Source organism: Hibiscus syriacus, unplaced genomic scaffold (genome assembly GCF_006381635.1).
Source record: "Hibiscus syriacus cultivar Baekdansim isolate YM2019G1 unplaced genomic scaffold, ASM638163v2 tig00111061_pilon, whole genome shotgun sequence".
Taxonomy (NCBI): Eukaryota; Viridiplantae; Streptophyta; class Magnoliopsida; order Malvales; family Malvaceae; genus Hibiscus; species Hibiscus syriacus.
Window position 1 is genome coordinate 705,722 of NW_024062967.1, and position 15,012 is coordinate 720,733.

General features: G+C 38.1%; 1 protein-coding gene and 1 pseudogene across 1 annotated transcript; one reads left to right on the top strand and one right to left on the bottom strand.

The window, feature by feature from the left end:
* The first annotated feature begins 526 nt into the window (after window positions 1-526).
* On the top strand, window positions 527-3,790 carry LOC120151601 (polyadenylate-binding protein 8-like). The gene is made up of 9 exons (XM_039163994.1): window positions 527-764; window positions 1,101-1,219; window positions 1,330-1,986; window positions 2,067-2,144; window positions 2,205-2,294; window positions 2,401-2,535; window positions 2,675-2,845; window positions 2,938-3,141; window positions 3,344-3,790. Exons 1-9 carry the CDS (start codon window positions 527-529, stop codon window positions 3,590-3,592), a joined length of 1,941 nt encoding a protein of 646 aa, XP_039019925.1. The 3' UTR covers window positions 3,593-3,790.
* Window positions 3,791-3,954: 164 nt separating this feature from the next.
* On the bottom strand, window positions 3,955-13,932 carry LOC120151602 (annotated as a pseudogene).
* Between the last annotated feature and the right edge of the window lie 1,080 nt (window positions 13,933-15,012).

Below are 15,012 nucleotides of genomic sequence, written 5' to 3' on the forward strand. Positions count from 1 at the left end.
TTTTCATGCTTTATGACGAATTGATATAATGAAAATGTGCCACGCCACTTGTGGGCCCCATCAAAAATCTGTCTTAGGAAATCCAACGGCTGAGATCTCGTCTTGTGATCCCAACTTAGGGTTTACTATCGAAAGAAACCTCCAAACTTAAACATAACTTTCTGTATGTTCAATTCGGTCTTGTGTTGCCCTTCGCAGCTACTCCTTTCCTTTCTTCAAACCTCATATTCTCACGCACCGCCGCCCACTCTACGCCGGCGGGTAAATATCCATTTCCTCTTCTTCCCCTTCCCTCTCCTCCTTTTTGAAAATAAGAAAAACAAGTTCGAAAAGGAAAGTTTGGTTCTTTAGGAAAGGTTGGGATTTTCACGTCACTATCATTTTTATTATTATTATTATTAATTGCTCTTCGGGTTTTGTTTGATTAATAACAAAGAGGGGAAGGAAGATAAAAAAGCTCTAAAAAAGAAGAAAACTTGGAGAAAAAAAGGGTTTTTTTAGCTGCTGGCTTTAGAGGATTAGAGAGATGGCGCATGTTCAAGTTCAGGGGCAAAGTGGGAGCGTTAACAATGGATCTGGGGGAGCCAGTAACCAGTTTGTAACGTCTCTGTATGTTGGGGATTTGGATCCAAGTGTTACCGAGACTCAGCTTTATGAGTACTTTAACCAGGTCGGTCAGCTGCTTACGGTTCGCTTGTGCACGGATTTGCCCACCCGAAGGTCTCTTGGTTATGGTTATGTCAACTATGGCAACCCCCAGGATGGTAAAACCATCTGTTTTCTCAGTTTTAGTTTCTTCCAAATGATTTTGTTCATTGTAGATTTGATGGTTTTAGTTTTTTTTTTCCTTTGATTTATTTGCCTTTGTTGAATAATAGATTATTGCTTTTAGTAGTATTTGCATTTAGTTTCGATGAATTATGAAATCAAAGAAAAAAGTTATCAGTTTTGATTGAATTGGAAATGGCTGATACAATAGTATGTATTTAGTGTGTGTGTGTTTAATTCAAAGAAATATTTAGTGTATTTTGCTTCTGCACTGATTTCACAAAAAAGTTGTTTAGTTATTCTGGATGGTATCTTATTTTGTTTACTTACAGCTGCAAAGGCAGTGGAGCTTCTGAACTTCACTCCTCTGAGTGGAAAGCCTATCCGGATTATGTATTCCAACCGTGACCCTAGTCTTCGTCAAAGTGGTGCTGGAAATATATTTATCAAGGTGATAAAACTTAACCGCCGGAGGGTTTCTTTTGCTGCTTTGTTTCATAAACTTGTGCTCCATTTATCTCGCATTGTTTATTTTGTGTTTGTTTTCGGTGATTCTTGCAGAATTTAGATAAGGGAATCGACCAAAAAGCTTTGCATGATACGTTTTCTGCATTTGGAAACATTCTCTCTTGCAAGTTAGCCATGGATCCCTCTGGCCAGTCGAAAGGTTATGGGTTTGTACAATTTGACAATGAGGAATCTGCCCAAAAAGCAATAGACCAATTGAATGGTATGCTATTGAATGATAAGCAAGTCTATGTTGGCCCTTTTGTTCGCAAGCAAGAAAGAGACACTTATACTAGCAAGACAAAATTTAACAATGTCTATGTAAAGAATATCTCGGAGTCGACTACTGATGAAGACTTGAATAAGATTTTTGGTGAATTTGGTCCAATCTCTAGTGCCGTGGTGATGAGAGATGCTGACAGGAAATCCAAGGGCTTCGGGTTTATCAACTTTGAGAATGCAGATGACGCTGCTAGAGCTGTTGATTCCCTAAATGGAAAGAAATTCGATGATAAGGAATGGTTTGTTGGGAAAGCTCAAAAAAAATCTGAAAGGGAGGCTGAACTGAAACAGCAATTTGAGCAGACAATGAAAGAGGCAGCGGATAAATTTCAAGGAACAAACTTATATGTTAAGAATTTGGATGATAGCATAAGTGATGAGAAACTTAAAGAGTTATTCTCTCAATATGGTAACATAACATCATGCAAGGTTAGTTAGCCTGTTTTCAGAATAGTAGAATTCAGTGGGTTCGATTCTCGGTTGGCTGATCCTATTATTAAATGTAACAGGTTATGCGAGACCCTAATGGGATAAGTAAAGGATCAGGGTTTGTTGCTTTTTCAACTCCAGAAGAAGCATCTAAAGCTGTAAGTATACCTGCTTCCGTAATCTTATTCTATAACATAATCTAATTCTGGTTATAACAGCTTGCTGAGATGAATGGCAAAATGATCGTCAACAAACCTCTCTATGTTGCGCAAGCTCAAAGGAAGGAAGATAGGAGAGCCAGGTTGCAGGTGTGTTATTTTGATATTTTCTTCGAGTCTCGGCCAAACTGTAGTGCCACAAAAGGATGGTTTTGATTCTTTCATATGCTAAGGGCATATGCCACACTTTTTACAGGCTCAGTTTTCTCAAATGAGACCACTTTCAATGGCACATTCAGTTGGACCTCGAATGCCAATGTACCCACCTGGAGGTCCAGGTCTTGGGCAACAAATATTCTATGGTCAACCACCTCCGATATTCCCTCCTCAGGTATTATATATGCATTTTATTTCTTTAATGTTTCTAGTCATATAATGTATTTTTTAACCTACTGAATTAATAAATTAATGATACCGTGATATCTGCTATAGAAAATCACAATCTTGTTTGTGCCTTTTTATTCTGTTAGCCCGGATTTGGATATCAGCAGCAGCTTGTTCCAGGCATGAGGCCTGGTGGGGCTCCCATGCCAAATTTCTTCGTACCAATGGTTCAGCAAGGCCAGCAGGGTCAGCGTCCAGGCGGCAGAAGAGCTGGATCTCAGCAAAATCAGCAACCAGCTCCTTTAATGCAGCACCAGGTTTGTTCCTTCACTTTTTTTATTTTACAATATCTTTGATACAAATCCTTGTATCCATAAACACTTCATCTGATGGCTCACTAAAATAGCAGATGCTACCCCGTGGGCGGGTCTATCGCTATCCACCAGGTCGTGGGCTGCCTGATGTTTCAATGCCTCATGCTGCTGGAGGCATGATGTCTGTTCCATACGATATGAGTGGCATGCCAATGCGTGATGCACCACTTTCGCAACCAATTCCGATTGGAGCTTTGGCCTCAGCTCTTGCAAATGCTACTCCGGATCAGCAAAGAACAGTACGTACTGCTTTGTTTTCTTTATTTGTTCCTTCTCTTTCTGCATATTGGTGCTGTAGATTATATTTGTGGCGTAATACAATCCCTTTTATGCTTTTGTTAAAAGGATTAGTATAGATTATACTGTGGCATAATACAGAAATGTGAACTTCCCCGTATATTAATAATAAACTGAAATTGCCTTACATGGATCAATGTGTAGATGCTGGGGGAGAATCTCTATCCACTTGTTGAGCAGCTGGAACCCGATGCAGCGGCCAAAGTAACAGGGATGCTTCTGGAGATGGATCAGACTGAAGTTTTACACTTGCTAGAGTCCCCGGAAGCTCTAAAAGCTAAAGTAGCAGAAGCGATGGAAGTTCTGAGGACTGTAGCTCAACAGCAGCGGCTAGCCAGTGGTGCTGCTGATCAACTGGCATCACTATCATTAAATGACAACCTTGTCCCTTGATTTTGAATGCCTTCTAGAGTTTGTAGTGTGGCCTTCTATTGGGGCTCACAAATGAGCTTTGCTTGGTTAAGAGGATGACTTGGCTGGTTTTGGATTCACTTCTGTTGTTCCAGTGTTTTTGGAACATTGAAACTACGAACACCCATGTTTTATTGGTTTTTTTTTTTGCTGTGACTCAGAATGCATATTAACCCTTTACTTTGATTGTGTGCCTTCTAGCTGTTGAGGATTTATGGGTTTTCATTGCTTTTGAAGGAAGTTTTACGAGTTAAATCCGTTCTTGTTTACATTTGCTTTGTGGTTGTTCAATCACAAATCTGAGTTCAAGTAAAAATAACTGGTAATTTGTTTACTTTCTAAGCAACTGAAATATTAGGACAAATCCCTAATTGTCAAGTCAAACTGTTATCTCCATTGTTGGATACGTTTCATACAAACTACCTAACAGAGTTTACCATCTTGCCAATTATATGAGCATGAAGGCTTCGTTTTAATTAACACGCCTCAATCTCAACCCAACATCAGCATCGTGATCGGGCTGCTGGGTTATTCCATTGCCCTGTGGTGTTTCAGATGACGCTCCTGTCTCACTTTGCTTTTGTTCCAATTCTTCCCCTATGTTATGAAGTCGACGACCGATGAGGTATCTGTCGTCCCTTATAGAGTTGTGGAGGTTAGTGAACCAGACATGAAATCTCTTAGCACAAAAGCACAAGAAGCTAAGGCAAAGGCATCCCGGCCATGCAAAGCGGTAGACAGCCGAGTTAACCACTAATGGATATCCAAGCACGGGAAACACCCCTCGGGCTACTATGTAAGGTAAAAACAATGCAGTCAGCAACTTCATTATGATAGGAAACACAATCTCCCGCAACACCCAAAGGCCCTGCAGTCTGGAGAAGCCATCTTCTCTCACCCTTTCGAATTTTACTCGCCAGCTTTCATCTACCAACGGCATCATATGATCCAGCATAACCTGTGGATATAAGAAATCAAGTTCTGGCCGTGTCAGGGAATAACATCCTCGTAGTATTAAATAGTCAATTGTGGTTCGACACTTACAATTCTAGTCCATATCTTAAGAAAAATGAGACCCAACGCCCAATCTTGATAAAGGAGGAAAACCGGACTCTCGTCCACAGGCACCCGCATTGGCACAATCACCAAAAGATCAAAAAGCAGGCCAATAAGAACAGGAATGACAAAAATCTGGACATTACAGCACCAATGAAGATATTAGTTAGATATCGGGAACTTGGAAACAAGTAGAAACCCAATCACATACCCATATTGATAATAGCAAGGAGCTCTTGATGACAATGACACCCCACTTCCAGATTTGGCCTAACAGAACTGAAGCCCTCTTTGTTCTTATGGGCTTGATGGAGTATATAGCCCCAGCCAAGACTGTCCAATTGAAATAGCTTCCGATGACAAAAGCATAAAGGTCTACAATGAAAAACAAAACAATAACCAGTTAGCACTAAAATTATAATTAGATAACTTTATGTGGGGAGGGGAGGGATAAGAATCAAATTCCATTACCATTGCACTTAATGCCGTGAGTTATTGGGAGAAGAGGAATCGCATTGAATAGGGTACGGCCAAGTGATATCGGTACTACTACCAAAGCAGAGTTGAATACAAGCAAAGTGATCCAAGCGATGACCAGCAACAGGACAATGCGAAGAACAAAACTGTACTTGCTAAAGAATTCATCGATAAAAATTAGAGAGCCAACTACAAACAAAGATATTAGACTAACAAAATGTAGCAAGAGAAGATGAAGAGGGAAAAAGCAGCACCCATTAACCATAATCCCCCATCCTAAATGAAAAAAGAACTAACAGATAAAAATTTGTAGATTGACAGGCCCAGACTATCCCATCTTCATTTCAGGATTCAATACTAACATGTAACTACTTTGAAAAAACTCCATTTGGATGAATCAGATATAAAAGAATAATTTGAATCCTCATCCCAGAAAATGGTAAAACTTCATATTGTTGTAATGCATCAAAACATAAGTGGTTAAAATCTAAACAAAGTAAAAATAACTTGCAAGTGCAAATTCGATGATCTTTTTAATGTTAATATTATAAGTAAAACCTATAAAAATTCTGATTACAAATGTAGAATCTTAGAGCAGCAGTGCAAGCAAGTATACAAACAATCAAACAAAATGAAGAAAAACGAAATATGAACAACAATTATACCAGACGCGTCAAGTAATATAATCAATCAAAAGCACCATATAACTTACTCTGAATCGGTTTGTTCATCTCCATCAAACTCCTCCACAGCATTAGTGTTCCCTGATGCGAGACCTCTATTTGGATAATCAGGAGCTGCAAATGCAACCATGGCCTGTTCCTGTCCACCTAGTTGCACAATCTGTAGTCTATCCTGATGTCCCGGTTCCACATTGGTGTTTTCCTGGGCACCATTCTCCTCTGGTCTGGGAAGTAAGAAGTCAGTTAAGCCTAATGCCCAGCCAACTGCAGTAAACCAATGGCGCAGAAGAGACTTGATCGTCATCCGCAATTTAAAATGCTCAACGGCAAAAGGAATGCATATTTGAAAGAGAAGCATGTCAGCCGGAATCTCGGTAAATGGGTCTGAAACCCTGCAATAAACAGATCATTTAATTGTGAGCTAACAATAAGTATAAACAAGTGAAGCAATAAGAAACAGTATGAACCAATCTTACGATATATCGAGTGGGAAAATAGAGGGTGCCATCCTCATAGCAAGCTTGACAGGCAAAAATACCAGCATCACAATCAAACTCCCATAAACTGCAACTGATAACATGACCCTCCGAGCGTGCTTGTGTACAGGATCATCAATTAAATCACGGAAGGGATTGTAGTTTGGATCAGCTGGGTCTCGAAGGAAGTATAGAACCCCATTGCGTAAAACCTGAGCCGTAACAAATATGATAGTATCAACTCATCCTACAATATGATAACAGGTTCCAAATTAACGCTTAATAACATAGGATGGAAAAGAACATTACCCCTCGAAGAAGGCTGACAAAGATGCTTATTTGTAGCATGTATACAATTCCTACAACCCAATGAATCAATGAGCTTGCTAAAGGTGAGACTGAGAAGAACTGAACTCTTTGAGACATTGATTTTCCAAACATCCTCATTGTACATACATCTAGCCACCATCCACACATCAAAGGGAACACCCCAAGCTCAATTACAAGCAGGAAAGCAACCTTAATCATTGTCATCAAATGCCTCATTGCCGCCAAGAACTGCCTGAAGAGGGATTGTATTGTATCGGCTATTGAGGCAATCCCATAGAATCTCCCCATTGTCAAAGGCTCACCCCTAGTGTACCTAATCAAAGTGACAATACCTAGATAGAAGAAGACTAAGGAGAATATAAACATGTACCCAATAGAAAGAGTTGTAACATCAGAAAGCCTTGATGATCCAATAGTTACTCCTTTCAAGAGATCTGCTGAAAATGGTGCACTTGTGTTGCTTGAAACTTCAGCGACTCCAGTAGAGTTTGCTTTCAACATTTCTACAACCTGGCCTTGGCCTACAGATGTCAAATTTGTAACAACAGTTAATGTGTTCTTCAATGTGATGTTTGCCAAGGAAAGGGCAGTATCTGTCAGTGGCATCACTACTGATAGCACCGGACCACTTGCAGAGGAGAAAAGCCAAGATAAGTAATAGAGAATAATGCGGCCTATAGAGAAAGGCACAAAAATTACTACACCAAGGAAAATCATATTGCTCGCTAGAACCTGCAGGAATGGAAAATCAAGTCATGAAAGAATGTCATGCTGAACATAGTATTAGCATAGAGACAACAACAACAACAACAACAACAAAACCCTATTCCCATATGCAATGGGGTAAGGGGAAGGTAGGGTAGTAGGCTGCCCCTAACGCCAGGTTGAGAGCAGCTTCTGTGGAAGACTTCCGACAGTCAGAAAATTAAAAATAAAGATAAAATACAATGCATGTATAAATAAATAAATAAATTCTACTCATAGTGGAGATTGAGAGTTCCTAGTTGATGTCATTCAATTCAAAGTAGCACCATCTAAAGGAATAAGAATGGAATATAAGATTATTGTTAACAGCCCAAATAATGCATAAACTAGAAAAGCATACAATGGCCTCTAGTGTTGGTATATTGGAAGAGGAAACATTTTAAGGAATGAAAAAAGAGGCAATAATGGCACTCTATAAAAAAAATTAGATTCAGGATAAAGTTTCTGTTATGACCCAATAGAATCGGAGAAGAACGATAATCGAAGAAATAGAAATAGTGATTAAAAGAAGAAAGAGAGCTTGAAGAAGAGAATAATTTCATTCAATTTTCTGATGATTTCCTCTTGGATCAATACACGTTTTATTTGTTAACATTGTACCAATTCTAACCAATTTACCAGCTGGTAATACAGCTGTCTAACAAAATTCTTTCTCCAGCAGGTGCTGCTGGCATGACTCCTTCCCCTGATTTGGTCCATCAGGTAAGTGACTAAGCCCTTCTAATTTTGTATTCCCAATTACCCTAATTTTCTCAATTGAAATCCCTAACCCTACTTTCAATTCCCCCAATTCTCCCCCGCCTTCTCCGACTGTTTCTATAATTCTACTACTCATGACAATACCCCCTCCATGAAAGGATCCTTGTCCCCAAGGATCAAAAACTAGGAATTGTGCTTTAGGCACAATATAGTTTACCCTAGCGACGTTTTCCAGCCTTAAGTTCGTCCATTGCACATGATTGTGCTTCTTCTCCATATGTTTGTCGAGCACCATAGTCGGGTGGACCTTCAACTTTCCTTCCTGTCCAAACTGGGAAGGATGAGGATCCAATGAGATAACGCTTTGATCTCCTAATTTTTTCTTCGACAAACTGGTATGAGTTACAGGTTGCACCCTCGAGGACTCTGGTAATAATTTATACGCTACTAACCCCATGCATTGTAAAACGGTGTAGGGATCATAGAACCTCGCTGCCAGCTTTAATCCCTTTCGAAGAGCAAGTGTGAGGTTTGATGGTAAGACTGGAACTTCAGGTAAATTATGTCCCCGACCTTTAGATCTTTGTCTGTCCATTTTGTATTCGCATAAAGCTTCATCCTTCCTTGAGTCTTCTGAAGTTGTTGTTTTAGTACCTGATTCTTGCTTTCTCTAGTGTCTAGCATTTTCTGTACTGATTGAACAATAGACTGTCTACCATTTTCCTTACTCACGGTTGCAGCAATAAACACTGTTATTTTAAATTCCCATAATATTTTCATGCTATTGGTAGCCACTTCCGAGCTGCAACCTTCATATGTGCAACTAGTTAGAATTGTACCAGGGAATCTAATCTCAACATGCTCTTCGACTTCTACTTGATCTTTGTTGCCTTTAGTGTTGGCTTCCCCTCCTTTTATGACATTCCCCCTTCCTTCAGATGATCCTTGTCCCCAAGGATCAAACACTTTCTACTTTACAAATATTTGCATCGCATTTTGTTTCCTAAGAAGGTCTAATACGAAATATATAGTCATTTTGGCACAAGATGCCACATTTCCAGTAAGACCACTAGGAATTTGGATAATTTTTATCCCACACTTTGTATCAACATTGCTTTTATCGTATTCAGTGGAATCAATTGTCACAAAATTCTTCTTTTTTGGTTCTATTGATTCATGGAACAAATGTTTGACATCAAAAGGACATTGCTCAATCTTTGTAGGGGCCTTATGCCTTTGTCCGAAAACATAAATTGCATCTGATGTTGGACTGTTAGCAGCAGGTTTATCAACTTCAACATTCCCAAACAATTCTTCAAAATCCCAAACTCTTGAACTTGTGAAAAAAACACTGTTCCAAGATAAATTCTTGTGAAGATCATACTTAGGCTCAAAGCCATCAATCTTTGTTCCTTTTTCATGTTGCTTTAGTTCTTCTTTCGAAATTGTAATTAACCTTAAGACATAAGCACTAAATTTATGTGGTGCTAAAAGATAGGTGATCATGTTCCTACCAAGCTTCAGTATAATGGCACTAGAGATTCTTAGCTTACCACCTTCATCCGCATTAAATGTCGCCATCAAAGTGAGATGAAGAGAATCAAGAATTATAACGTTAAGAAAACCACTCCAAATGGTTACAGATAATGTACCCGGATCCCCATCAACTAACTCCAAAGGAGGCCTCAGATTTCCAGAATAGGTAATTAAAGATGATACCTCAAGTAGACCAGTAACAAAGACTCTCCCACTATAATGAGCAGCAATCCTTCTTTCATCTATCAAATCCATCTCGTCAATTCTAATATGAAAGTTCCTGAAGATTGCGATATTTCTTTAGAACTTGATCCTCCAATTGGGTTGTGATTGTTCGGCTGCTGTATTCAGAGGCGTTTTTAAGTTTGTGGTTGTAATTGTTGGTTTTTTTGTTATGTTATCTTACATCTTGAGGTGATTTAGGGGCTTTTTGGTTGACGATGTAAGATTTCTAGGTGATATGGGTTGTATTGGTGTTTATTCCCGCATGTGGGTTTGGTGTTACCTCATGTACTTAGTATTATATTTAATAAATATGAGGCACTCTTTTCTCCCTTCCTTGTCCTTCACATACTTCTAAGTATGTGGAAGAATACGAAGGGAGTTTTTAATGAGACCTCCAACTTCTATCAAAAAAAATTCTAGGCAAAACAAGCTTTCATACAAAATAGAATTACTGGTGTATAAAGACTTTGATAGCCATTAAGCTTTGATGTTGCTATGTAATCTTTCATAGCTCGAGGAACAGGAGTCCAGTTGCTATAGATTAATCCAAGAACATAGTAGCAAATCTGTTGTGGACTACAAAAAGGTAGGTCGATGTTGTCCATATCATAAACACTGAGATTGCTCCATATACCCAACTTCAATAGAGTAGAAAGCATAAGGTGCAACCTTTGATTCACACCAATTCTTAGCTAAATAAATTATACTCCTTCCCATCAACAAAAGATAAACAAATAAGGATCAAAAATTTCATCATGTTCATTAACATCCCTAAACATCTTAGAACAAATTTCTCTAAACGCGGATGGAACTAGATAGTTGAAATTATTTGAGTTACCCACAGAAAAATCAACTATGAAGGGCGTAAAAGTGGCAATTTGAACTGATGTAGGCAAACCTGGCTTCTCAAACCGTGGAACAACTCTTAATGGTTGCTTCTCATGGCATTCACGCTACAAGAACTTAATAGCAAGAACATCAGAAGGGACAGTTGCAATTGAAATGGCATATGCTCCAAAGTTATTTGCCGGAAACTCTACCAAGATACTGATTATATCCAAAACAGAACCATTTTCTTCTGTTAAAGGAAGATCAAAACCAAACAACGGACGTTTTCCACTTGGTTCAGATATTATCCATTCCAGCTTTTGTTCTTCAGACCACTCACGGTCGGAACCAATTTCCAAGTGTTGGGTACTAGTGATGGATGGCATTTTATCAAACACTTGACACCCATCATTTGTGTCTTCGATTGCCACAGGAAACGACTCCGTTTCAGGGCTGTTTTGGTCTTGCTCCACCGTCTTTCTTGTCAAGACCCTTAGAATCTGCTCGAAATAACCCTTATTCTTTGCAATCCTTGTCTCCAAGTACTGATCTTGCTTCACCACCTTTGATAATTCGTCAATCTGGTTTTGAATTGCAGAAAGAGCAGAGGATTCAGGCATTGCTTTGCCAGGAGTTGTGGCTCTGGATACCAATTTGTTATGACCCAAGAGAATCGGAGAAGAACAAGAATCGAAGAAATAGAATAGAGATTAAGAGAAGATTTAGAGAAGAAAGAGAGCTTGAAGAAGAGAATAATTTCATTCAATTTTCAGATGATTTCCTCTTGGTTCAATACACGTTTTATTTGTTAACATTGTACCAATTCTAACCAATTTACCAGCTGGTAGTACAGCTGTCTAACAAAATTCTTTCTCCTGCAGGTGCTACTGGCATGACTCCTTCCCCTGATTTGGTCCATCAGGTAAGTGACTAAGCCCTTCTAATTTTGTATTCCCAATTACCCTAATTTTCAATTGAAATCCCTAACCCTACTTTCAATTCCCCCAATTCTCCCCCGCCTTCTCCGACTGTTTCTATATCTCTACTACTCATGACAGTTTCTACCATTAATAATATAGCAAAGAAACAACCATCAGGCATCTGATCAAGAAAAGTGCTGAAAAATTAATCATGTTTGTTCACTCAATGAAGTCCTAAACTATAAATCTTATCAAATTTCTACTTAGCAAGAACCAAGCCACTCAACAGATTCACAAAAATGCAAACTCACAAAGATTCCTTTGTTTTTTGGATGATAGAGCGATAAGCTAGTCTCAGCACCTAAAGGTTCCCAAGAAATCCCCAACAACAAGTCAAGTCAAACTAGTGAGAGAATGCCAATAAAAGTTAAAGGATCGTTTTTAGATAATAAAAAGTAAAACAACCAAAGAAACTTACCGTGAATGCATTCTCAACCAAATGGAAACAGGACCCTGCATGCCAACAAGTCATCAAAGGTACATCCTCAGCACCATCAACATCATCCAGGCCATCAAACATCTGTTCAACGTGAGCTTCAAGACGAGCTGCCTGCATTTCCCAACGAGCAGCCACATTTTCAGCGTTCCTTCTGATCATTTGGCCAGCTCCACCAATACCTTGTGCTCCACCATCATCTTCACCATTACCATCACCGGCTAAATTCCTATTAGCTTGTTCCAGGGGTCGCCTAGCAGCACGAGCACCATTCCTATCCACTTCATCTTCTCTCTCAGCATCTCCACCAAGCTCTCGCAAATGCCGAAATAATCCCTCAAAGAAGTGGCTCCAAGAAAAATAAACACAATGCTAGCAAAGTAGGAACCCATGCAAGCATCAGTTAGAATGATTGTGGTTGAAATGTGGCTTAGGAATAATATCTGAGCTTCACTAAAACTCCTTAAAAAGCCAAGCGCCATATCCAAAGGTAATGAAAGGTATAATGAGGAGCCAAAATGAAAGTACAAACTAAGGCGCAAAAAGAACTGCAGACAGCTTTCATTGCCATCCCAACAACAAACTCCTGAAAAGGAAGCCTTGCTGGAGCATTCTCAGCATACACTGGAGAGAAAGAAATGCATGCTTGCAAACTGCAAATAAAGTCGAGAATAGTTAAAGCATTAAACTCACATGACAACTCTACCTTCTAGAGACAAACAGAGAGAAAGAGCCATATGTAGAACCTTTTCAAACATAAGTTTAAAAACAGGGAGAGGAGAGGGAGAGAGGCAGAGACATAAATAGAAAAACATAGTCAGAAGAAGGTAGATAAAGAGAACTGACACGCACACAGAAGTATCATGAAATGACATGCAAAAATAAGAATTCATGAGAAGCCGTGCTCACACATGAAAACGGAACATTTCCGATTAGCAACTTCTCTAAAAGCTATAAATGCCATTCATAACGTGGTACTAATGAGGAAAGTGGAAACAACACTTGTGTCTTGTGCATGACTTTTTAGCGTTTATAACCTAAAGTTCAAGGCTAATCTGAAACATAATTAAGTTAATGCCTTTGACAATGTGCTAATCAAATTTAGAATTGTTGTGTCTAAACCATGAGCATCATTGCAAAATAATGAAAAGAAACAAAATGTTCATCAAATTCCTATAACTCCAAAATGGAAAGCTATCAAGATTTGTTACTTCAATTGACATTCTTCGTAAAGGAATTAAAATGAAGCCAAAAATTGTCTTCGTTTATTAATCACCTTTGTCAATCGTTATAATCATACCTAAATCAATACCAAATCATGAAATTTAATAATGAAAAACAAAAACCCTAACTGGAATTAAAATATTTCCGAAAAACCTATCACATATACCAAAAATGATTACAAAAAAGAACCTAACCTCGCATTGGTGAGCATTGCTGTGATTCAGCCATTGAAGAAGGCAATCCAGGTGAACAAATTTGATACTGCCGCTACACGCGCAAGGGTATCGAAGCGGATTCAGCATCGCCCGGGTTCCGGCAGATCCTGCAAACGTCGCCCTCTTCCTCCTCCTCCATCTCCCCGCCGTACTTAGCCGCCGCCGCCGCTGCCCCGAACGACATCGATGACGTCTCTTTTTCTTCATTCTCTGACGATGTGGACGAAGTAGATGGAGACGGTTTCACGCTGCCTTCTACAACGGAATCTGTGGAGGAACTGGGGCTTTCAAAGCCCGGCGGAGGAGGAGCCGCTGGAGCGATCTCCATAGGGTTTGAGTTTGAGCCTTTGAGGAACGAGGAAAGCAGTCTGTTGAGTCTCGTGGAATTGGGATATTGCAAATTTAATTTTACAATTTTTCCTCTCTTTTTTTTCTTTTTGTTGATGATCGACAATGAATTGAGTTTGAAATGAGTAAAGATTCTATTGCGGGATATGTCAGCAACTCGGATTAGATATTAATAAGTTGGGGAAACAAAAACTTTTTAACACTAAATATAATTTTATATTTTTAAATAAAATACTTAAACTTTATTCATTTAAGAAAATGTTTTATGTTAAATATATTTACTAAACGATTATAGATGAAAAGGTAAACAAAAATCCTTTTCAGGTAAAATTATTGGATAATGGTTTGAAATAACTTTTAATTTGAAATGGATAATGGTTCGAAATAAGGTATCAGCATTTAAGAAAATATTATTTTAAATTTAAAATTTGAGATAATTTTGATTATTGTCAAATTAATTTTTATATCATTTAATTAGTTAAAATATTTTTTATAAAATAAAAATATTAAGTAAATCAATGGATAATAATTGAAAAATAATTTATATGGAGGGTTAAAAATTATTTTCGAATAAAATGAAATATAATAAAGAGAAAGATGATTGTAGAATTTAATGTCTTTAAAAATACATTTGAAAAGTATAATATCTTTCGAATTATTACTTTATTGAAATTGATATTTATGCTACGCATAATTTAAAAAGACAGTTTTGTGTTGTTCAAATCTAATTTTATAGCATAAAATATAAATAAAGTGATTTCAGTGGTAAAAATTTATAATTATTTCGGTTTGAATTCAACACCAAAAGTGTTATATTAAACGACTGTCTTAAAATAGATTGTCTTGTATTTATCAAAACTAATCAAGAAAAATATATAATTTTATAAAAGTTATTTAAATATTTTACTTGTGTTTTTATACGATGTTTTACTTCATTACGTATCACTCTAGGAATGTACGAGTTAATTTAACATTTATTATATTATATAAATAATATATTCAATAGAGTAAAATGTTAAAATAAATAAATATAAAATCTTACTCAACATTTGCTCAACTTCCACAATGAGCCAGAGCCACGCCCCTATTGTCGCGCGTGGATTGCCGCCAACCTCAAAATTTGT

Coding starts and splice junctions, on each gene's coding strand:
- LOC120151601 (XM_039163994.1), top strand. CDS start 527: ATGGCGCATGTTCAAGTTCAGGGGCAAAGTGGGAGCGTTAACAATGGA. Junction 2,846..2,937: donor CTCCTTTAATGCAGCACCAG/GTTTGTTCCTTC, acceptor CTAAAATAGCAG/ATGCTACCCCGTGGGCGGGT. Junction 3,142..3,343: donor CTCCGGATCAGCAAAGAACA/GTACGTACTGCT, acceptor ATCAATGTGTAG/ATGCTGGGGGAGAATCTCTA.